The following is a 25,417-nucleotide window of genomic DNA, read 5'->3' on the forward strand; positions in this document are numbered from 1 at the left end:
GAGATCTCTCCCATAGCTTTGCTCGATTCTCACCATGCATGCTATCAGTGGAACAGGCATGGCCATAGGGCTCCCAGGAATTTAGCACCTGGGATTTTAATTAAGTTTTGTTTAGAGGGAAAAAAAAAAAGAAACCCCCAAAAACCCAACAACAACAAAAATCCAAACCCTCTGTCTTTAAATCCCAAGATGTGGTAGTTGTCATCCTGTCGCAGTGCCTTTCACCTTGTCTGTCTCTTCATGGGAAGCCCACTGACCCATGGACTGGTTGTGTAGGTATTGCTGGCAGTAATTTATCCTGTCACACATGCAGTAAGGAATTCATCATCAGAAGTGTGGACTCTTATATTTGTGAAGTGTCAGTTTGACAGAAATGCTGACAGCTGGTGTCCTTCCAACAGACCAGTAATTGCTTAACTGTGAAAAATGGTAGAAGATAGACAAATGTATTGGAAAAAGAAACTCCCTAAAATACAGAAGTGGTGCTAATGTGATTTAATTCATAACTGATTGTGGTTATAGACAGTCACCTTCAAATGTTTGGGTCTATTCTCCTTTCTCCTCTGACAAGTGATTTGCTTTATGACAGGTAGCTCATCAAAGTTCAGTGAAATCAGATGGTTTCTTATCTTACTTGGTCTGTGTCCACTTTTTTATGCCCTGGTTTTGGAGAGCAGGATAGGGCTGACTGGGCTAAGTGCATTTTGCAAAGGCATTTGTCAGGTTACAGAAGTTCAGATATTAAACATTAATTTCTACTGAGGTTGAAGTGGGATTTTAAATATTTAAATGAGTAATTTATGTAAAGAGAATTCCTAACGCTTTCTAAAATGATCATTTCTCATAATTTGGGTTTGGATTTCCATATCCAATTAATCTCAAATTTCTGTTCCTTTAGTCTTGCTTCCTTCACATGAGGTCTCTATTAAAATGTTTTTTCAATATATGCTGGCAGGCCTGTATTTTGAACTAATTATGATTGTCATCCTTATCATATTTGATTACTTTTTCCCAAGGACAGAAATTGTTGGGTGAGTGGCATGGGGGTGGAAATTGGAGCTCTGAGCCAACAAATGTAACAGTGACAGAACTGGGACACGTTACCTGATCACTAAATTGATTCAGACCACTTGCAAATGAATTGTTTCCCTTGCTAATTCATGCAAACGTGCTCTGAGGTTAAAGAACTGATCCTGAGATCAGGAGATCTTTCTTTTATTTCCAGCTTTGTCCCTGTTTGCTTTGTGACCTTCAGTAAGTCATGACTGTGTCAGTTCAGCAAGATACTTGCATTGATTTCCAACCCATAGACAAGTACTTCAGTATACTGCTGAATTTGTGCTGAAGTGATATCCCCAAGTTTACATAGGAAGTCTGTGATGGAACCAGCAATAGAGCCTAGATGCAAACTCCAGACCAAAGTATAAATGATGGGGCACCTTTCCTTCCTGGGCGAGACTTTTGGCCCAAGACTCCAGCCCTTCCAAAGATGTGTGTTCAGATTTAAGAAAAGGGCACAAAGTATATGATGATGGTACAGAAAGAAACTGTAACTGGACTAGATGCTTTTTCAAGGTAAATCGGTTAACTCTTGCCAAATAAATAGAGCTCCTCTATAGGAATTTTAAAAGCAGACAAATAATACCGTAGAGATTTTTTTTCAATAGGGAGTCTAAAGTTTAAAGTTTTTTTTCCCTAAGCTGCTTTTGAATGCTAAATTTTAGACGCAGTATGTTTTATTATCAGCTGTATTCTTTTTAATTTTAAGTACCAGCTATTTTGCAATTTAATAACCATAAAGTTCTTCTAGCTGAGAATAAGAGTTGTTGATGTCATTCATAGTGGAGGGAAGGAAGGAGAGGAGTGAGCAGTGCTGATTAATATGAGTAGTTAATCAGCTTCTGAATTTAAGACAGACATGAATTTAAGAAAGATGGTGTATTTTGCTGCTGTTGCTGGTAATTGGCACTTCTATAGCTTTTCTCTCTGAGGATATAAAAAAATTTTGTAAACCTAAGTCACTGTCCCTGTGATGTGACTAGGGTAGCTGTGAAGCAGAGAGGGAGTGACCCACCAAAAATATACGGGAGACCTAGGAATAGGACAAAATGGTAAGAGTGGGCTACACATGTAGAAGGAGGGTTCTCTGCTTCACTGTACGTTATTAGAAGCAAATCCCAAACTAACTTTACCTTATAGCTTAACTACATCATTACTCATGACAAGTAGCTTTGATAATGTACTTGTTTCAAAGTGAAATTTTTATTTTACACATGCAAAACTGATCCGATCTACCAGTGACTGGTTTGCTTTTGTCCTCCATAAAAATGTTACTATGGTAAAAAGATATCTGTAACTCTGTCCTATGTCTTCCCCTGTGGTTCCTGTGGCCCAGATAAGGCCTTTGCTATAATGAGGGTATTTTTCTCCCTGTTGCTTGGAGCAGGCTGGTTGATGTTTTCAGAGAGTGGAGGCAGTGAGCATGTGGAGGCAGTGAGCATGATGCGGAGCAACTGTGCTGGTGCTGGTGGCCTTGGCTTGCATCGTCTTGCTTGGTGCTGTAGGCTGTGCTCCCCTCATGACACCCCGTGCCTACTCTGTACGGCCATTTCTCCAGGCCTGCTTCATTATCTGAATAGTCCCACTTGGTGTGGAGCCAGCTGACTCAGAGCTGTCATTGCCGCACAGAAAGCGCCAGCAAAGCTTGTTTGCGGTCGTGCTGTTTTTGCCTCAGATCTGTCTGTTGTACTTTGCTCTTCCCTCCAAGGGCTCTGCAGTGTGACTGGTCTTTCAGAAGAGGTAGAGGGGGACGGAAGCAGGTTGGTCTTTCTGTGACCGTTGTTGCTATTCCCTCTGGTCCGTAGCTGCAGCTGGCAGGCCATGTCTGTGTGCTCTGGAGGTGCCGTGCTATTCCATGCTCTGGACCTGAGCCTCGGAGCAGCACAATTTCTTCATGTCTCTGTTCAGCTGGATGCCCCGTCTCAGTGCGGCCGCACAGGGCTTTGACAGCAGCTTGCATTAGGATAGTTTGACAGTTGAAAGCACCATGTGTTAAATTTTATCCAAAGTGTTCAAGGCATTGGCAGCATAACTCAAAAGAGTGACCTAATAATAAAATGGTGCTTACGCTCAAAATCTGTGCCAAGTGTCCCTGCGCTGGCAGCCTCCTTGCAGTGCTCTCTCTTTTGAAGCAGCTTAGCCTGACACGGGTTGGCCGTGTGTTTGGCTACCATCAGCAACGCTGTGCCAGCCAGTATTCTAGGAAACGACCATAATTCAGGAAAGCTTTTGGGTTCAGTGTTGGATTGTGTAATTTGTATTTTGAATAACCTCCTCGGTGTGACTCCGTGTAAATTCAGTAACTCTAAAGATGCTTGTGTAATGATGTCAGTGAATTACAGAGTTAGGTAATAAGGTGGATGAATCTTTACTGGGAAGACTATCATTGAAAAATAGAAAGGTAATAGAATTTGGCTATTTTTTCTTTAAGAAACTTCCATTTTTGAAGCACTTTCAGTGTTTGCTAAATACATGTGATCTTGTATAAGTTTTATTTTGTTATTCTTGCCCTTTTTTTTTTTTCATTTTCTACTAACTTTAACTCCATTGCAGAGGAGAAGGGTCATGGGAGGGGAAAGAGGTGACTGAGGGATGAAGAATTTTTTCTCGCTGTATTCCACACTTCTCAAGCCAAATAGTACTGCTGGTTACTGTAATGTCCTATCTGTTAGAAACAAGTTGCATCATTGGTGACCGTCGCATGTGGCCTGCAGTTGTAACTGCTCGTCTCCTCCAAGTGCAATTTGGAGAGTGCGATGTGTTTAAATGCTTGTTTGAGGCATTAGTGTGTTGACAGTGATTTTGCTAAGTGACAAGTGGTTAGCCTGGCTGTCACCCTGTGCACGGCGAGCTCCGTGCCTGCTGTTGATGACTCTCTTTAATGGCTACTGTGGTCAAATGTGCTGCCTAGAAAAAAGTCTTCCTCTGGGCTTTTTGTCATTCCAGTCTCACTTATTAAACTTGATGTGGCCAGTAAAAGAAGCATTTTAGACACCCCCCCCCCCCCCATTAATCCTGACCTAAACTTTGCTGTGCGGAGGAGAACTCGTGTTGTTTTGAAAGCGGACCAAGGGAGCTATTTCTGTAGAAGGAGATTTTGGAGCGCGGGTAACTGGTGCACAGCGACTTCCGTGTTGTGTCTGGATAGTTGGTAAGAAAAATGCTGTTTGGGTTTGCAGTAACCATTTTGGTCACTTACTTGTCAATATTAAAGTCTATCTGAATATTTAATCTCTTGTTTAAAGGAGGGAAGAGGTCTGTGTTTTGTTTTGTCTGCGGTGAGTAAACACGCTGTTTGAAATGGTGACTATCCTTTCAAAAACATAGGAGAAAGGAAATGAAGTCGTGGTTTTTCCTTCAGTGTTGTCCTTGCAATAAAAAGCCATGATGTAGCTTGTTGACTTTTTGATTAGACAAATAGTGGTGGGAAAACCCTGATGCTGGAAACCCTTAGTCATGTGCATAACTTAACGCTGTGTTTTGGCTGTAAGGATAGCTAACAGATGAAGGAGAGAAATCCTTATGTTTGGTTGGGACTTGCTGCACTCTTGTTTTGTTTTCCCCTTTCCTCTCCAAGTCCTAAGTATTTTATTTGGGGCTGGCTTGAGAGTGAGAGCTTGAGGATGACTTGACCATTAGCTATTTTTAAGGAGACACATGTAACACAAAACACAAGTAAAAGGCAGTTATGTCAATATATATTTTGCCAAATGGAAGCATTGATGTGGCTGTGATGGTCTGAAGACTGACAAGATGAGTCTGTAGGTAGAGACAGCATTGTTTTGTTGGGTCAGCTTCAGGTCTGGCCATGCTCTGCTTGTTGCTTTAGTAAAAGGATATTGCCTCTACCTTGAGCCCCTGTTTGGTTGTTTGCGCAGGGCTCACTTGCTAGCTCCCTTCTTTCCTCTTAAAAGCTGAGCCCCAACCTGCCATGGCTCTGAGTACGTTTGAGGGGAGATGAAAAGCCCTTAGCTCCCACCTGCTTTTACTTTTTTTTTTTTTTTTTTTTGAGGCTTCTTTGCATCTAACAAGATTTGCGAGGGGGACAACTCTGGTGAGGACTTTTTGAAATAAAACATGTCTGGAAAGAGATGGCTGATCCTGCATTTCCCGACTAGAGATCGATGTTTAGCAGTAGTCTGGGGCAGGGGTGGTGAGATTTGAGCTTACGTGAAAGAGGGAAATGTGCAGGCCATACATACATACAAATATCACAAAAGCTCTTGCTAAAAAGCAAAATCAAATGATGCCATCAAACCTGTTCTGAAAACCAAACAAGTGAATGTGACCGGATGAGTTCACCCCAAGTCCCCAGCCATGTATTATTCCTTAGGGCTTGAACTTTGTTTAGCCTAAGACAGTTTATTTGAGTAGCACTGCACATGGCAAGAGGATGACAGTAATGCAGTACAGAGAGAACAGCACCTACATAATAATCTTTTTATTTTTATTTTTTTCTTCCTCCTTCTTAAAGGAGCGTTCCTCAACCCAGCACAAATTAAACGAAGCCTTCCGAGGGCTTGGGTTGGCGCACCTAGTCTTGGCTCTCCTCTGTTCGGAGCAAAGTAGCAGAGCTCCGACAGAAACGGTTAAATTGGACTTGACACTGCAAACAGTGTACAGCAAACTACCCTGTGTTTTAATTTCCCCATAGTATAAGAAGAACGCCAATTAACATCTGTGGAGCATGGAATTAATCCTGTTCATGTGGGAGGATCTAAATAAAATCACTGGTTACCTCTGCCCTCTGCTCTTTATTTTTTCTCTATATTGCAATTACCTCAGTGTGATTAGAAGCTATGATTTTTCAGGTTCATTCATGTCCTACATCCTTCATATTCTGTTATTTTGTGGGCAATATAAAACAACAACAGAAAGAATATACTAATATCTTGAACAGTGAAATTAGTCAGTGCTAGTGGTTTTCTTTTCTTTTTTCCTCTTTTTATTTTTTTATATGTATATTCAGCTTCCACTTGGAATTAGCACACATTTGGTGGAAGCCACAAAAGCAGTATTGCAATATAGTAAATGCAATTTCCGCAAGGTTAAAGCCAGTGGGTTTATCACCCTGTGGTCTTCTCATTTTCTTTAACTTTTATGTTCAGGGTTCCATCATTTCAAGAAGACTTTGATAGCTGAAGTAGAGAGATAATAAGCAGTCTTCATTAGCTGGGCTTCATTTTAAGGCCGTTTGTATTTACTTGAACCCCTCATCCATTTTTCTGATGCAGATTTTAGCTAGAGTGCAGCCTTGGTGGGAAGACTAAATTTCCTGTGCAGTAATTTATAAAGTCTTAGATTATTTTCTATACTCACTGCCTTTAATTGTATGAGGGGGTAATTGCTCTTTGTTTAAACAGAATATGGAACTAAAAGCGAGTGTATAAAATTGAAAGGAAAAATCGAATTTGTTGAGAAATGAAAAAGCACTCAGTAGCATCACTGCCGAATCTCTAGTCTAATCATGCCTTTGTGTGCCTGTAACATTCCTGACCTCGAACTCTGTCATCTTTCTTAACTATAATAAAAACAAAGCACCAACGAAAAACCATGAATAAACCATGAATAAAAATAGGCCTGCCTCATGGTCTCTCTGTGCTGTAACTCTTGTCCTTGTAATTCTCCTGCTTCCCAAGCCTTTTGTTCCTTTTTTTGTTTTGTGTATCCTATCTAATGCAGGGCCTCTGGGTGGATGAGGTCTCCTGGGAAGAGAGGAAAATGGTCCATCAAGGGACTGTGCTGAGCTGGGGATGGGGGCACCCACATGGAGAAAAGGGGGTGCTGTGCTCAGGAAAGGGACTAAAGCCTCTGGAAACCTAGGGGAACACATGAGAGAGTGTTATTTCTAGTTCTTGAGCAACTGAAGTCAAGCCCTTCCCCTCTTTTTTCCCCACCTCATTCCCCCCTTTTTCCCCACCTTGCGTTGGGTTGAGCAGGACCAGGAGGCCCTCCCACGGGCTACGTGGCTGGCTGGGTTAGCACCAAGTGGGGTCTTTCTCCGCTCATTGCTTCCAGTTTTGGGGAGTACTTTGGGGAAAGGGAAGTGGGTGGTGGTTGTAGACAAGGAGAGATGAGGGAAGAGAAGCGTGGGAAGGCTTTGCAAGGAACGGAGACTGGTAGGAGTGTGCAAGGGCAGGAGCAGAGTGCCAAAGGGAAAAATTAGGTGTGTGGGGGGGAAAAGATGGAAGAAAAGGTCAGGGACCAGAGGACAAAGATTTGGGAAAAATAAAATGTTTTTTGACAGGAAGAAGATTAACATCAAGAGCTTTGATTAAACGGAAGAGTTAAAAAGCAGTGTGTTCTGGAGGGTGTTGGGGGGAGAGGGGTTGTTGAATAAAAGACTACCATTAGATGAAGAATTCACATTGCTTTTTTTCTCTGAGTATTATTTAAGACTTCAGCCTGGAAGCCCTGTAATGAAATAGAAAGGAGGAAAAAACAGAGAAGGGAAAGAGAAATCAAAATGATGATAAAATGTAATTGTTGGATTTGAACAGTAAAACATGATGCAGCATGTTAAAACTAAAAAATGAAGTAATTGCAAAATAAAAAGTACCAGTATTTGGTGATGAGTAGAACACTGTGGTATGTTATGTCAACATCAGTAACATGTACACATTCACTCATGTGTATGTGTAATATATTCACTCATATGATACCTGCATGAATAGTGGCACATGTGCACACAAATGGCATCCTTCCCAACAGAATAAAATGCTTTGACTGCTGAGGACTCGAACAGTTGATCTAAGTAAGTCTTCCTTTTTCCATAGACAGTTCAGGTGTGATTCTTAGCTCATGGAGAAACAGAGAGATCTATTTGCATTCATGGAGCTGAAGTGATTCATCTGAGCTTGAAGGGAGGTAGTATGTGACAACCCTTTATTGTAAATGTGAAATCAAATCAGTTTTTCCACTTGTGGGATTTTATTATTTAACATAGCTTTTATATGTGCCTCCTTGATAACAGCTGATGAATATTTAATCAAGACAAATGGAATTTTCAGCATAAAACATAAGGATTACCCCAAAAGCAGTAGCATTCAGAGATTGCTCCCTGAAGGTCATTCCTATCTGCCATTCATCTCTGTGGCTTGAGAAAGCATCAGATAAATTGTAACTTTTATTCTGCTTTATATACCTGAGATGAAAGTGTAAAATAATTTCAATTAAAGTACAGTTTCTCTGTTTCGGCTTGCAAGAACTAGTGACAAAATTAACCCACCCAGACTTAAGAACAAGACTCTGATACATTGCAGAAGCCATCTCTAATGCCTTGCAAAGTTAAAGATGGACACCTAACCTGAATGTTTTCCACAAATAACTACTTCAAAATGAGTTGTCCAAGCTGATGTCCCTTTTTTTTTTTTTTAATGCTACAAGAGTATGTGAATGTCAGAATTACTTATACAGGTGCATTTGGAAATGAATAAACCAAAAGTTAAATTGACAAATGAATGCATATTAACCCAGCATATGTAATATTGACTTTAAAAATATTTGATAGTTTGTAAAATATAGCTGTAATTGGGAAATCATCACTCAGCAAATACATTTGGAGTGGCATCCTTAGGGAACCACATTTTGGCCTGACACTGGTTAAAAGTTCTTATTTATTGATCAAATTTACAAAGAATGCAAAAGTTGTGCAGTCGTAAGTGGAGAGGAGGAAAACAGCAAGTCATTAATACAGAGCTGGATTCCTTAGTGAACTGAGCAACAACACATAGTATGAATTTTAATAAGGGTGAATGTGTACAGCAGTAAAATTCAGGTGATGCTTAGTGGGCAGAGGACACTTATTCTGTTAAAAGGGAGCTTTTGGGCTTGAAATAAAGCTAATACCACCTGGGCACATGTAAAGGTGGGATACAGAGCTGGAGAGGGGAGCTTCCTTGTCCCATGGGTACTGCTGTAACCTCTGCTGCGTTACTGGGTCATGTTGGAGCGCCGTGGTTTCAGAAGGTGGTATTGTTAAATGTGAGCGCATTTGGAAGAAAGCAAGAAAAGTGAGAAAGTGACTTGAAAATATGCCGTAGAAAGATAGAAAGTTAGGGGGTGACTTGATCACAACATATAGATTCCTGCATGGAGGAGAGAATTAAGATTGTGTGGAGCAGGCAAATGCACAACAAGATCTAGTGGCTGGAAGTTGTTATCCAAAGATTTGGACTTGTATGTGCTGAGGGTTATCTGATAGGGAATTTAGCATCTGGTAAATTATATAGTTGTGTGAACCAGTAGTAATGAAATGGGAAATAGCCTGAACCATCACTCTATTCTGCTCTACTCTGCTTAACCCTGAGGGTTGGAAGTATTGAGTTTACTTTCTTTCTCCTTTAGTTTTTATATTCCATGTGATTTTCCTGTAAACTTTCAAGATGAGAAAATTTCCAGAGGATCTCTTAAGGCAAGGTTTGTAGCAGGCTTGACTTAGATCCTATTGAGAGATCCCTGCTGGTATCTCAAGGGAGAGAGAGGGTGGTGGTGGGGAGCTATGGGGGGAGGCAGGAGAGAGAGACAGGAACTCATTTCCCAAGTTCTAGTTGTTAATGCTTTATGTAGTGCCTACAGAAGTTCAAAATAGGTATTTATTAATAAATACATTGCAATATTGCAATGTATTTACTTGCAAAATTTTTTTTGTTGGGGGAGATACCTAATGGACTAGATCATTCTTTTACTCCTCAGACATCTCAAGAAGGACCCTTCTGGGAAGAAATCTCTAAGTAAGTGGTATCCTCATAAGGATGCTTTCCCTTTTTTCTCTTTGTCCAGCTTTCCTTGCCCTTCTCTACATGAGACCACACAAGTGAGAGAACAGAATTTGTTTCCTGTGGAAAAAACTTAAAAGCTCCAGTTCTGTCTAGCAGTTTTGTTGTCTGTCTCCTTCAGAATCATGCTGTCTGAGTGATCCTGTATTTTAGATATTACTAATCACCAGCTACACAATCTACTAGAAATTTCATAATGCCTTTGACAGGTTATTAATGACCAAAACCAGAGCTTATTCTTTAGCATGCTAATTATGAAATACTGTTAATACCAATAAAGCTCAGATAGGTATCCAGTATTCTGGAGCCTCATAAACTGAGCTTTGAAATGCAGTGATATTCCGTCATTCCTGTTTAATCCAGAATAAAGTAATTTGTGGAGTTACCTAACATGTATTACTGTGCTTCCTGTGTAGCATATTGCTAATGTTTGGTGGAAGGTTCTCAGTCAATTTCAAATTTTTAGTCTATCCAGCATCCTATTTGGTACTGATACCAAACCGTGTCTTTTGTTAATTGCCGCCTATTTTGATTCTCCTTTAAAAACTTCCATTGAAAGAAAGATCACTGTAGCTCTTTCAGATCTCACTTTCCTCATTCGCTTCCTTCTACTCTTGGCTGTGCCTTCAGCAGATGGATTTGGTGTGGCTTGCCCATGCGCTCGGGTATGTGTGAGGCCTGACAGCATAGCGTCTATGTAGATGAAATGCATCACAAGGTTTTAATGGAACTCATTGAAGTGATGGGAGCAGTGGAAGGAGATAGAGAAAAGGAACAGAACTACTGAAAGATAAGCAGCCCCTGAAAGCTAATACATTCCAGGCAAGCACAGCTCTGAATGGGTTTCTTGTGTTTGGGGAATTTCCCCTTAGAGAAGGACAGATCCAAAGTGCTCAGTACATCGCCCGAGGTTAGCTATAAAGCTGGGCTCTATAATGGAAATAGAGATTATGCTAATTGAGATGAAGTTTTATAGTGCTAATGTGTGTTTTACTCTTCTATGTGCTGAAGTGTGGTGTGGGTCTATGGGAGCTGGCAATGTCCTATTCATATGTAAAAAGTTTTGAAGAATCTGTGGTTTGGAATATTTAATAAACTGCCTCATGAGGGGATTCTTACATATGAAAACAATATTATCTGCATACAGCTCAATGCTAGTGTAGAGAGCAGAGCGTGTGAAAGCAGCTGCCCAGTCTCAGTTTTTGGGTTTACATATTCTACTGGAAGAAAGTGAGAGAGCTAGAGAGCTTCTGTGGCATGATGGAGGTGAAGGCGGGAGCAGAGCTGGTCAGTGGGACTGGATGTGGCTCTGTAATGCTGTGCAGACCTGGACCTGCTCCGATGCCCATCAGCTGAGGCTATAAGCTGTTGGAAAAGGAAAAGATTTGGCAATGGAGCTGATTGCTTCTCTGTGCCTTGGGGCTACTCAGAGTTTAGAAGTGTTAAACAGAATAAAGTCTTGTGAGGTGATCAGACCTCAAAGCTCAGCTGTGTATTAATTATTAGTCAGGGTATTTTGGAACTCACAGAGTCAGGCCTTTACTGCCTGCAGTACTTTTTTTTCCTTTTAATATCACCATTCGGCCTTCACAAGAGATAGCATCCTTATTTTATAAGAGCTCATCTACTTATCCAACAAGCTACAGTCATAATCGTCTTTGACATAATGAACGATTGATCTGGAAGTGATTACTGAGGGATTTCATTTTTTTTTTTTCCTGCTTAACAAATTGTTTAGTGCTTCTTTTTTGTAAAGAAAATTCTTGTTTATAAATCACAGTAAAGTATCAAGAGGTTGTGATCACAATGAAAACACACAGGGTACTGCTTCAGAGGTGATAAACCTTTGTCCATTTGGACAAGTTGTGAGACATTAGAACAGAAATCACTTGTTTCTGTTCCTTGCTGTTTGCATCAGGTCAGGTGTGCATGTGTGCGTATATATATGCATGTAGTACTTCTACCTAAAGTTCAAACTGAGACCAAAAGTTTGAGCATTTCATTGTTCTGGGTTAAAAAGACTGCTGCAGCTTTATTTTCTATTCTGCTTGGCTTGTGAGAAGACTTCCTGTGCTTTCTAGTATATCCATAGCAAATATGATTGTGTTTCATCTTTGCACATCTGTTGAAGAGCAGCAAAGAAATAGTAGCTCAAATAGACTGCAGCTGCAGCAGCTGCCTTTCTCATTTTGACTGTGATTCAAGATAAATGCTTTTAAAATTATAGCTTTCTAAAGAAACCTTCCTCCTTTAAAGGTCTTTGTCTCTTTCCCTCTTCTTCTGAGCAAGCTCATACATTGTATTTGTTAAGTAGACTGATACTGGCAGTATTATGGAAGTAGTGGAGAATGCAAAAATAAAAATAAAAATCAAGCTTCTCATTTCTTAAGACAATGTAAATGTGGTCTTTGGTGAACCTACATTTACGTAGCTTTCATTTGAACTTGCATCATAGAGATGGGATATCTATGGCTATCTATAGGCTTGAAAACTTATTTGATAAGAACAGAGTAGAATATTCAATTCTTTGTTATAAAGAGAGCCCAAAGGCAGATACGCTTGCATACAGGGTTATAATGAGTATCTAGAGATCAGGATGGTGGGGGCATGGGAATGGAGGGGCACAGCATGTTTGGAAACCTCTATATCTTCAGTAGAAGTTTTCCTACCTCCCCAGGTTATTGCGGTCTTACTTTGCAAAAAACATGGCTAACTTGTCATAAACAGTAGGAAAAGTATAATGACCAGAAAGAGAGTTTTTATTTGTGTTTTAAAATACTGAAAACAGTGTTTCTTCATGCAAACTTTTATTATACATGTGTTCGTTCACAGAATATATACAGTTAACATTGGTCAGAGTTCCTTAGAGTTTCTTACTTCCTAGGTAAAAAATTACATTTGGGGAAAAAAGGGGGGGAAATTGTTTTCATATATCAATGTGGAGAGTAAAAAAAAAAATTTTTTTTTTTAATTTATAAAGACTTTGAAATGATGCCAGGAGAATTTAAGTGGCCCCTTCTGATCAGCTTTCTAGGACCTCCAGCTCTAGTGGCATTGCTAGTGGATGGAGTCAGCTTGGGCAAACACACGCAGGACACAAGCAGGCAGCTGAGGTGGTCGGCGGTCCATTCAGAATTGACCCATGAAGTATCTTAATGTCAGTAAATCTGCATTTCATACCAGTAAAAACAAAAGTGTCAGAAAAGTTCTGACCAAGTCTAATATAGTTTTTATCCACAAAAACACTTTGCTACATTAAAAGAAGTTTGCGCGTGTCCATCATACTGATAAACAAGACAGAGCTCTCCTGGTGTGAGGAGTTAAGCCTTTGGGAAAGTCTCTCAATACAGATTTGTGAATAATTTGATGAGACTTCTGACGAAATTTTGTATGGATTAACATTAAAAAAAATACTGGAAAAATATTACTTATTGTTCATTAATGGGAAAGATGTTTTGCTAATTTATACCACACACAATGTCCATAGGGTTGTCCAGGAGCCAAGTCTTTGCATAATTTCACCCAAGGGTATTAACTTCCCCACTGTGCCCAATTAAACCCATTCCCATACTAATCTGAGAACAAACAGGATAAAATACAAATTTATTTCTGGAAATCTGTCTAAAGTAAGAAGTAATTAAATATCTCTCTATTCTTTGGAGGGCATTTACAACCTTTGTAATTAGCGATTAGAGCTTAGAAACTGAGAGTTAAGCCTCATTTCCTTGCTGTGCCAGGATTTATTTCACATAACTTCAGTCATCTAAAAGTTAACAGTTTAGTCTAAGCAACCCATTTGGTTTGGTCAGCGGAAAAAGCCCAGCAGCCACTTCTAGAGGCTGCTTCGTCACAACCTTAGGCTCATGGAGTGAATCATCTATGGGAGGTTCGCCTATGGGAGGGTGTCCCTGTTAACTGCAGAGGAGCTTAAATGGGTGGACCAGAGTAGACATCTCACTACTTAAAATGAATTCCACCATTAGTAACTAATTTGTGCAAGTTTTTAACCTCTGTGCCTCTGGTTTTCTGTAAATTGAAGACAGTTACTTTGCTGTCCCATGGTCCCTTAAGTAGTGGCTTTGGTGCTTGGGCCAGCCATAATCATTTCACTGGGGTATTGACCTCCTCTTCATTTTTCCTCCTTTACTTCTTTGTTGTTGTTGTTGTATCCATCCACATTCTTATTTCACTAGGTCCCTCCGATAGATGAGCGGGAGTGGAAACATCAGAGCAGGGTAGGATGGACATGTTGAATCAATGAACCAAGTACTGCTAACCCAAAATAAATCATCGCTGTTCCTCAGTCAGAGCTCTGGAACAGCCACCTTTCAGGACTGTGTTTTGCTACCAACATAGAGTGTCTACCGCTGTCTAGAGACCTGGGTCTCTAGTTTTTCCATGAGGCAGAACAGCATTTTGCATGTCAAGGTGCTCTGATTACAGGTTTTTGCTTGATTCTCGCACTGAGTAACACCTTGTGCTGCTAGTTGCTGAGTGATGTATGGCAAAATCTGGTGCTGTATTAATGTAGAGTGTAAGTATTATTCCATTCTCTGTCCTTAAGACTGTGGTGGGCTCATACACAATACATAATTTGTTTTTTACTCTCTGAAAATAGATCTCTCGAGCTCCAGTAAACAAGCTACATTTTTGCCTTAAGGAAACAAAAGAGGACAGATGGGAGTTTTGCCATAAATACTTGTACTGGTAGTCTCCTGATTAAAGACCAACAATTCCCTCTGAAATCTTCAACTGAATGTAGCAAATCACAAGGACCAAAAGGTCACAAAATGTTACTATCAATAAACCTTTGTGAACTTCTGCTGAAGGATTAGCAGTCAAAAAGCATTGCCTGGAGAACAGCGTAAAGGTATTGTTACTCGGGCTCTGGAGCTATGTGCTCTCTAACAACATTTGCAGTCGCTCCCCATGCTTGTGGTTGATGATTAAAAATTAACCCTTTAACCGTGTTCAGTGCCCTTTGCCTCATGAGTCCATGGAAGGGATTGTAGGAATTTTAATGAAGGTAGAAATGAGGTAGTCTTTATTGTTGCTGCGTTTCTGATTTTGTTTGTGGTTTCGACTTGGCTAAAGTGAAGTCTTGCAGAGCCGACTCTTGTGAATTATTACAGAAGGCTGGCTTCGCTGAAGCGGAGCGAGCCAGTTGCTAATGACAAGCTTGTTCAGCGTGATTTTAACTATGTATCTGAAAGGCAGAATTTTCCAAATCACAACAAATTTTGCCCAAGAGCCTCTGACAAACTTTGAAAGAAAGTCCAGTTCCTATGATCATTCTTTGATTTATTTTAGCTTTCCCCTGAGTGTTTTCATGCTTCAAGAGTGTCACAGATGCAAACTATTGCCAGACTAAGCCATGTTCGGTTTACAGTCAAATAATGGCCAGGTTGCCCCAAAGACAAACCATGTCTAAGTCTTCAGCCCAAGAGAATCTCTAAACCTTTGATATGTGTATAATTAAATTATGTTTGGTTTGATTTAAAAATCCAGCAAGTTTATGAGAACAGTAACTCATTTAAAACACTAGAGACACTAAAAATGTAAGTCACGGTTTTGATGGCACTATCTAGTTTGGGCCAAATCGTGCAGATTTTGGTCTTGGTGCGATAGAGGATGTTTAGATGGATTTTCTGCCTTAACCCGTTTGTGTAAGGCTGCAGGAGAAGGTGCTAGGTTATGTTCCTGCTCTTCACTGTCAAGAAGAAATGCTCTATGGAAAGCATTAACCCTTAACCCTGGCCTGAAAATAGGGGCAGTTGGACAGCAGTGTTTGCTGGCAAAAGAGTGTACTTCAGCCCAAAAGAAACAAGCAGACTGCTGTCAAATTTCAGCCTTTCATAGAGAATTCAGTTAAAGAAATATATTTGAATCATCCATATATATATATATATTTTTTCCCCCCCTTAAAACAAGACTTGGTTATCTACCTACCTATAAGGTCTCTGAAGTCTATTTAAGTGGGACTCCCACTGCTTTCAGTGGGTTTTAGCTTCAACCCGTAGTCTCCACACACTGCTGACAATGCCACAGCATTTTTTCCACAGTGAGATGACTTGTACCCCAAATAGAATGAATTATGTATATCAGTTTTAAGCAATGCTGTACTGGGGAATTTTATATTTGTACTTTGGACCAATGTAATGAAAAATTAAATATTAATGTTTCCTCAGAACTTTCTCAAATATTAAGAAGCAGTGAATAGAGATAACACTTCTGCATTGTTTTTTTTCCACCTTGCAAACTGGAAGTAATTAGAGTAGTACAAGCTGTGTAAATTAAACATTACCGAGTAGGAAAACCGTTGCTGGATATCAATCAGAGAACTTTTATTCTACAGACGTCTCAGAAATGGAAGCATCTGACATTTACTAGATTGTGGGATGGTAGTGATATAGTTGGCTGCTGAATGCATGCACTCAGCATTTCAGATGTCATTTGTTTGTTTCTGTAACTGCAGTGAAAATAGTGACAATTATTTTGTGTGGCTCTCTTCTGCAGAGTTGAAAGGCTCCAACCCAGGCTTATGAGGAATGGTCTCACTTGCCCTTCTGATGCTTTGTGAGAAATTGGGCTTTTTGGTTTTTAAGTCTCCAAGAGTCTCGTTTCCTATGATTTTTCCTTTTTTTTCTTCTTTCTGGATGGTCCCAGTGTTCTTTTCAAGGAAGAACACTCCCAAGAAAAGTGCCACCATGTCCTCTCTCTCAATTTCTCTGTAACTCCTGATAGGGAGAGGCAGAAGTTATGCTTCTGTGGCCTCTTATTTTTAGTGCTTTCTCCTGACATTGTTCTTCCTGTCAAAATACCAAGGGCCTCCCATTCTTGGACAGAGTCTTTGTAGAGCATCTAGTGAATTATAAAATGCTCTCTGCCAAGTGCCTTGGCTCTGCCAAGCAGAGGTGATAGTTTAAGCCTGGTTCATGTTTCCATGTGAATGATCTTCAGCCTCCGAAATGTTGCAAATCACGATGCACAAAAAAGAAGGCAACTCTACCTCTAATAGATGTTGACATCTAGTAGGTGCCTTGTTGTGCATTTTGTCACTTGTAACCCTGCTTTCCCAGCCTCTGCAGCCTGAAAATCAGGGCCTACAGAGGAGAGGCTTGCAAAGACATGGGTGGTTGGACCACAGTCAGAGGTAGAGGTTCAAAGGCTGCCTGGCCTGGATGGTGACCCATGGCATCTGAAAACTCTCAATATGCTCTCAAACTCTGCCTTTCTAAAGGATATTTTTAATTTGGGGAATCTGCATTTTAACTTACAGTCATCTAATGGATCAAGGTGGTGGCAAACCTCTGCACTTTTTTCTGCATAGATAGTAGAAGAGGGTTTGACTGAAGAGCACTGTTTGTGCGCTCAGTGGTGTGACTCACAGGTTAAATTATTTCTCTGTATTTAGACTGGTGGATCTAAATACAGTTTTCTGAAAGTTGTACATGCATGCTTCTGAGATAATTTAAGGCCTGCACATGCAGCATCTTCCTGTGTGTATATAGGGGTGATTATTATGTTGACAAACTTTCAATACAGCAGGGCTGTCTATCTTTCTTGAGAAAATTAAATTTAGTGCCTAGCTGACATCCTCTCCAGACTTGCTGTTACATTAATTAATAGTGATCGCACAGATTTTAACAAGATGGGCCCCCATTGCATTTTGGACAAATTATTCCTGAAGATGGAAGAAAGGTCATGCTCTTACAGCGCCTACATTTAAGTAACCAACTAACAGTTCATTCGGTTGCTCGCCGTCCTGGCTAAATTAACTGGATTGTTGTTTTTTTCTGCAATTGCAGTATTAACACTACTCTTTAATCATTTGAGGCACTATCTACTGTTTTCAGCTGCCTCGCACATTTATTGTGCATGAATGTGATCTTTTAATCAGTCCATGGAGCCATGCATATGCAATACTTACCATTAGATTATAATTAACTGTAATTACGTACGGAGATCAGCCCAAGCCATAAAATGTAAATTTAGGTATTTACTGTGTTAATAAGAAGATTCAGTGAAGATAAAGAGCTTGATTTTTTTTCATTTTTGTTATCACAGTGGTATGAAGGAGCCTTAGTGACAATGTTGGTAAAATTGGTATAACTGCAGTTAGTATCCATGGTATGGCTATCTTACTTCAGACTGCTATAAATGAGATTCAGGCCAAAGAGGTCGCATCACTCGCATCATAAAACACTGCTTCAGAGAAGCTGAGAGTAGAAGACAGGATGCAGGAAGCCTGAGAGGTGAATTTGTCCATAGGCATGCCAGAAAGCGTTCCCGGCTATACATGAATGTTCCTGATAGCTGTTTGCCTACAGACAATTCTGCAAAAGGTATGAGTGGGATTTCTGCTTTGGAAGGGGAGTATTCCCTTTTATTCCGATGTCACAGTTAAATCCCAAGGGCAGGTATTTTCCAGGTGTGCACAAAGGTGATATGTTAAGCTGCATCAGTGTGTGCTGTTATTGGCACTGATAAACAGGGAGCCAAGCACTGTGTTAAGCCGCTGTGTTGCTATGCTAACTCCACAGTCGTGTTTTAAAGGCTTTATTGGAAAAATAAACCAATTAAATAGTATTGGGAATCATAAAATAAAGATTTAATGGTTTCTGTGACTAAGGTCCTACATTAACATTTAGCTTTTGTGGGAGAGAGAGTTGCCTTTTTTTGTTTGTTTACGTCTGGGAATCAAATCTTGCACAATGTGCAAATAATTTAAGCTTTGTGGCTGTTAAGCTGCTTATAAAGTGTGGCTGTGTTGATACCTGCAGCTTAAGTGAAGCAGGAAGGGATACATTTATGCCTGTTACTGTTTACTGTATTTAATGGAATAGAAAAGTGAAGTAAAAAATTAGGGAACAACACACTAGAATTATTCTTGTTCATTTTGGAACAAAGATTCAGTGTTCCAAAATACTGATTAATCAAAACATAATGACCTGGACACACTGAAACATTCCCCTCTCTCTTTTTTTCCCTATTTCAGTATTTTAGATAGAAATGGTGAAAGTTAAAGGGGTTGTGTGATGGTGTGTTTTGTGGTTGAATTGAAGGCTCTGTTTTGGAAAGGGTTCTTGTAATGGTGAAGGAGCCACAGAAGGATTCTCAGTGCAGCCCTGAACACTGTGCCTAGCACAGGAGTACAGTGGGGCTGGAGCTGTCTAGTTAGAACAACAGCTGGATGGCTCACACACCTTTGTTAGTGTTTTTTTTTTTCCCCCCCTAAAACCACCTTCAAACACTAGAAGTTAGTACAACTCATGCCAAAATGTTATTAAAGTTTTAACTGTTTTAAATAGTTTTTAAGTTAACTTTAGAAAAGCACAAAAACTAAGCAATCACAATGCTTGGCTGCATGGCTAAAAGTGCTCAGAAGTTAATCAGGTATTTAAATGGGTAAATTAAAATTATAGTCTGTAAGATCATCTACTATTCTAATGGTGAAGAAAATCAAAATGTTAGCCTGTTTGTTTACTAAGCATTATACATCTGAGTCCTATTACAAAACCCATGGCATCTTTTTATTTGCTCAGAAGAAAAGCAACATGACACCTTATTAGATAATTACCTTCTAATTTAAAAATAAATATGAAGGGAGTGAAGGAATCTATTATGTTTCCAGATTGAAATTGTATACAATATCCTAACTCTCTACAGAGACTTTACCCTGTTCATACTACTTGACATATCAATTATGATTGTATATTAAACGCTAGCCCTCTGTATTAAAAATTACATGACAGTATTCTTTAATTATTGGCCTGAAGCCTGCAACTACAATGGTGCGGTTTGGAACCTTTACTATAGGACACTTCAGTAGTTTCTTATTGTAAAGTGTGGCAACCCTCTGATAAAAGCGTGCCTGACTCTGCTTAATGCCTTTGGATTCCCACCAGGATAAAACTCCTCTTTTCTTTTGGTCGCATCTTAATTTTACCTTGACAAGATGAGTTTTCCCTAGCTGAGATGCCTGCGCTTGGAGTCTGATTGCCTGGTGCTCCCTCTGTGGTTCGTAGAGCAAGTTGGGGAAGAGGGTGATTTCCAGAGGGTGGTTGAGGCCACTGGAGACCAGCAAGACAAGCAAGCGCTTGTTTTCCCCCGTGACTATAGAGGGTGATGAGAGCTGTTCGGCTTCTGATTTATACTTCTCGTTTGGGGCTTTTCTGAACATAAAAGGTCTGACCTGAAACTGATGAACTCTGCTCCTGCCAGAGCTCAGATCAAGGTCATTCCTGGCAGCTTTCTCAATCCAATATGCTCCTTGATCAGCCCCCTTCGACAACACCTCTGGTTTGAAAACCTACTTGCATCTGACTGGGCTAATGTAGTGTCTGTTGGTTTTCAGATCAGTCAAATATTCAATTGCAGTATGTAGAGCAAAATATAGTTTGGAGCAGGAGAGTGCAGCAATGATTGATTTGTATGTACATTGTTTACTGCTGAGTGTCTGTACTAGGGGAAACTGGAGCTATAGGTTGAAAGACTTAAATTTAGATGCCTTAATATTAGCATCCTGTGTTACATCAGTGTTTAGATTCAGAGGGACTCAGGTTGCCTCCCAGAATTGCTGATTGTAGGAATTCATCCGACTCTCATGACAATCAGAGATGGAGGTGCCTAGCACTACTGAAAATCAGGTCCCTTTGGCTTTGGTGCCTATACCTGAATTTTTGGGCACTCAGGTTGGAAGTTGTTGGCTGACAGCTTTTATAAGAGGGAAACCAAAGGAGAGTTTCATTTTAGCAGCTTTCACAATAGATCAAGGGTTTAGCTCTCAGATCCTTTCTACGCAAAGTAAAAATAGGAATTTAAGACACAACACTGTCTCTAGAATCCCCTGATTTGTTAGGAAGTCTGTTCTTGGTATTGTAGTTGGTTACATCTAGCAAATATTGCTAACCTGTATTAATTTCAATTTCCCCCTGCAGTAATGCGTAGAAATCCATTTGGGATGGACATTTGCTGTCGGAAGGGATCCAGAAGCCCGCTCCAGGAGCTGTATAATCCCACCCAGGTGAGTGTTTTGTAGCTATGAACAAGCTCTCCAGCCCAGAGCACAAATAGAGTCTCTCTTACCTTAAAGGTGGTTTGGTTTGGTTTCTTTTCATGTCAATGCAGTAGCTGCCTTCAGCCTCAAAAACTGATGCTGGGACCAGGAGTTGAGCCATAAAATTCTACAGTTCGAGCTAACTGCCTGATTTTTAAAGGTTTTTAGTTGTCTAATGATGCAGGCTCTTAAGTCTTTTTTGTATCTTTAGGTGCCTAAAAGCCTTAAAAGAATATTTTTTAGGTCTCCTAGCTAGAAGACGAGGCATCATAATTTAATCTGTTGATCAATACGCAAAGTGGCAGGGTGGGGAGAGAGAATGCAATATGATATACATGAAGCAGTGAGTGCAGTGAGACAGTAAGTTGCAATAATAACTTAAGGATATCATTTATATGGCCTTCAGCTAGCCAGATGGCCTTTCTGTCCCGTTCATTACCTGTATGAAGTCCAGGCAGATACAGTAGCTCACACTCTTCCTTCTGCTATGTGCTATTTGACACCTGATGGCATTGATGGGAGCTGACTGTAATCTGAGCTGGAGTTCTTGTGACACCTAGTGCAGGAAAGTATCTGAATTTCGTGCCCCCATTTGCTCCTCTAGATCAATTTGTTCCCTGCATCTGGGTTGAATTGGCACATTCAGGAACAGCATTTCCTGTTGGCAACTGAGAGGAAGTACTGCCATTGAGAGAAAATGCCAGCTGACTATTAAACATATTTAGTACGATTTAACAACTGCCTATTATATATTTATACATCAATGAATACATTGAGTTTTACTAAACTGGCTATTAAGGAAAGTGACTATCCCAATAAATCTGACTTGTTAGATTTAACAAGGCAGTAAATGTTTAAATACTATTTGATTATGAAGAGAATCACTATATAGTGTGCAAAATGAAGTCTAAGTGATTTTAAGTGTATTTATGAAGAACTGACAACTACCCAAAGATATGTGATGTCTGTTACATAGTGTAGTAAAGCTTCATTTACTCAGTAGTGTTGTTTTTATGAACACAGGCTGACTTTCTAATTCAGTTTGAATTCTGTACATGGCTGGGAACATGAGTTTATCATACTAGCATATTGGCCTTTATTGACTGTTGGAGGAGTTAGCATTGCTTAAATGGAAAGTGCATGAAGAAGCCCTGAAGAGGAACATAGACAAGCTCAGGAAGTGTGGGCTAGATGAGCGGACAGTGAGGTGGATTGAGAACTGGCTGAAAGGCAGAGCTCAGAGACTTGTGATCAGCGGTGCAGAGTCTAGTTGGAGGCCTGTAGCTAGCGGTGTCCCCCAGGGGTCAGTACTGGGTCCAGCCCTGTTCAACCTCTTCATCAATGACCTGGATGAAGGAACAGAGTGCACCCTCAGCAAGTTTGCTGATGATGCAAAACTGGGAGGAGTGGTGGATACACCAGAGGGCTGTGCTGCCATTCAGAGAGACCTGGACAGGCTGGAGAGGTGGGCGGAGAGGAACCTCATGAAGTTCAACAAAGGCAAGTGCAGGGTCCTGCACCTGGGGAGGAATAACCCCCTGCACCAGTACAGGTTGGGGGTTGACCTGCTGGAAAGCAGCTCTGCTGAGAAGGACCTGGGAGTGCTGGTGGACACCAAGTTAAGCATGAGGCAGCAATGTGCCCTTGTGGCCAAGAAGGCCAATGGAATCCTGGGGTGCATCAGGAAGAGTGTTGCCAGCAGGTGGAGGGAGGTGATCCTCCCCCTCTACTCAGCCCCGGTGAGGCCACATCTAGAGTACTACGTCCAGTTCTGGGCTCCCCAGTACAAGAGGGATGAGGCACTACTGGAGCAAGTCCAGCGAAGGGCTGCAAAGATGATTAGGGGACTGGAGCATCTCTCTTATGAGGAAAGGCTGAGAGAGCTTGGCCTGTTCAGCCTGGAGAAGAGAAGGCTGAGAGGAGATCTTATCAATGTGTACAAGTTTCTGAAGGGAGGGTGTCGAGAGGATGGGACCAGACTCTTTTCGGTGGTGCCCAGTGACAGGACGCAAGGCAATGGGCACAAACTGAAACACAGACAATTCCATCTGAACACGAGGAAATACTTTTTCACTGTGAGGGTGACAGAGCACTGGAACAGGTTGCCCAGAGAGGTTGTGGAGTCTCCTTCTCTGGAGCTATTCAAAACACGCCTGGACGCAATCCTGTGCAATGTGCTCTAGGTGACCCTGCTTGAGCAGGGGTGTTGGACTAGATGATCTCCAGAGGTCCCTTCCAACCTCAGTGATTCTGTGATTCTGTAACAGTCAAGTGCTGCACAGGAAAAATACTAGCATTCAAAGGTTAAATTTAAAGATTTAAAGAAGCTTCACAGATGCTCAGAGAAGAGCTGATGGGGGAAAAGAGGCTGGGCATTTAATTATTCTTTCCGAGCTCTGCAGTGTGTCAATCAAAATCTTCTCCTTTAGTATTACCATCATCAAAGGCCATCCCATAAGAAAAGAGCATCTTCATGCATTGAAGGAGGGCTGTAAATCCCTGAGCCGTTGCAGGCTTGGTGAACTCAAGGATTTTCTGAGCTTCCTGAAGCAGGGGATGCAGCTGGCAGCTCTCTTTACTGCCTCTCCTTCCTCTCTGCGTGCCTGACCAAGTAAAGCATTAGAATACCTTTCCAGGCTCTCTTAGGAGGGAGCCAGAAAAGTCAATGTTTGAGTAAGCGCAGCATTTCTTACAGCTAATGTTGAACTAAGCAGATGACATTTCTCACACATAAAGTGTTTCCATCAGTTCACTGACATCCCTTCTTATCGAGCTTTGAATTTTGTTTGTTTTGGGCTTATATTTGGATGCTTTTTGGATGCGGCTTTGCCTCCAGCATTCAGTACAGTAGGGACTAGCAGACTCTGAACTGCTGGTACATAAAGCAGGCAAGCGCATGTATTTTGGGAAAACAGTAACAAGAAAAGGCAGTGGGTAGAGGCTGAGATATAAGACAATAGACTGGAGATCACCCCTGGAAAGTTTCTTCAACAGTCTTCAAATACGTGGGTCATTTTTCTTCTTACATTTTTGCCCACAGAAACATTTCTCTTACCTTTCTTAAGGTGGCAGATTAAGAGACTGGCCTGTATTTTGGCAGCAGGGTCCTTGCCCTCAAGGATTAACTAGTAGGTGGAGTGAAGGGAAATATCAGACTCCTAATCTTTCTCTGTACTTCCTTGCTGAAACAGATATGATGAGTCATTTGTAACAGTCTGCTCAGAAGTCAATATAATAAACATGTGAGAAGACATTTTTGGCCAAGGGAAATAGGACAAGTCTAACTCTTACTAATATAAATAATAAAAACATCAATTGGATCTTCAACACTTGACTATCAGAACCTGTAGGACTCCTGGTGTTGTGAGCTCCTGTTTTTCTCCTAGACCCCCATGGATGTGTGTGCAATCACAGGAACAGTTTGGTACTCAGTTTTGCTGCTTCAGAGGAGTGGCTGAGCTGATTGTGCAGGCATTTGTAGTTCTCCTTGTAGTTCAAGGGAATCTGTATAATTCAAACACCAGACTTAGGCCACTGAAAGATGCCCTGAAGCTATGGCTTTGGATTACTACAGGCTAGGTGCAGTTGTAATTCTTTAAGGGTAGAAAAATAAATATTTAATGTGTCAATGTGCATGTTTTTTACATGATCTGGTAACAGGAGAACCCAACTTTGGCTCACCACCCTCTGCTGTAGAGTGCAGAGCATGCTGAGCATCTCACATGCTTCAGGTTTCCCTGCGTAGGCAGCAGTGAGCTACTATAACTCCTGCTACTCCTCTTCTTGGAATGGTCTCCGGAACCCCACAGAGAGATGGGCAAGGAAGAAGGCTTCATGTGGCTCCTTGTTTTGAAATGTTAGTAAGGGACCTTATATCCTAGCATGCAGTGTCCCTAGAAATGTTCCCTATTCGCAGGTCAGTTCCTGACTGTTGCCTGTCAGGGGAGATGAGAATTTGTCCATCAGTTGAAATAGGTGCCAGATATAGGGTCAATAATCTCTAAGATTTAAAATGCTGTAGTTTAATCCGAATGAATTTTTTGTATTTTATGTTCAGCATCAGGTTGCACTGCCCTTGTAAAACCAGAGGGAGGGAGGTTGATTTACACCAGCTGAGGATTTGGTTAAGTGTATTTGCTGTGGTGTCATACAGCAGCCTCTCTGATCCTGCCCTGTTTTGTTTCCTTCTATGGAGTTGTTTGAATTGTTTGGAAATGCCATCTTTTTGGCTTGGTAAATGAACGTGAAAAGAAAAGAAAAGTTTGGCTTGAGTAAATTCAAATCTAGCAATAATCTGGAAGTGACTAAAAGGGTGGTCTGCTGGCTTGTAGGAGATGAATGTTAGAATTGCAGTCAAATATTCTGTGGGCTGCCCATAATTGTTCCTACATTTGATTGAGAAGGAGAAGATAAATGGGTGTAGATAGCACTGAATTAGAGCCAGGGGAGTGTCTGTGACAAAGCCCTTGTTATTTATGTCTTAGTTGAGTGCCTGGCCTTGTGATTACTGTAGAAGTAGTAA

General features: G+C 40.8%; 1 protein-coding gene across 2 annotated transcripts in view; it reads left to right on the forward strand.

The window, feature by feature from the left end:
- The window catches only part of CHST11 (carbohydrate sulfotransferase 11), a 178,194-nt gene that overhangs the window by 57,527 nt on the left and 95,250 nt on the right, over positions 1-25,417 (forward strand). For both annotated transcript variants that reach the window (XM_067289873.1, XM_067289874.1), the window contains exon 2: positions 20,777-20,862. In XM_067289873.1, the coding sequence (XP_067145974.1) occupies positions 20,777-20,862 (86 nt within the window). The remainder of the gene's footprint in view (positions 1-20,776; positions 20,863-25,417) is intronic.

This window comes from Apteryx mantelli, chromosome 1 (genome assembly GCF_036417845.1).
Source record: "Apteryx mantelli isolate bAptMan1 chromosome 1, bAptMan1.hap1, whole genome shotgun sequence".
NCBI classification, from domain to species: domain Eukaryota; kingdom Metazoa; phylum Chordata; class Aves; order Apterygiformes; family Apterygidae; genus Apteryx; species Apteryx mantelli.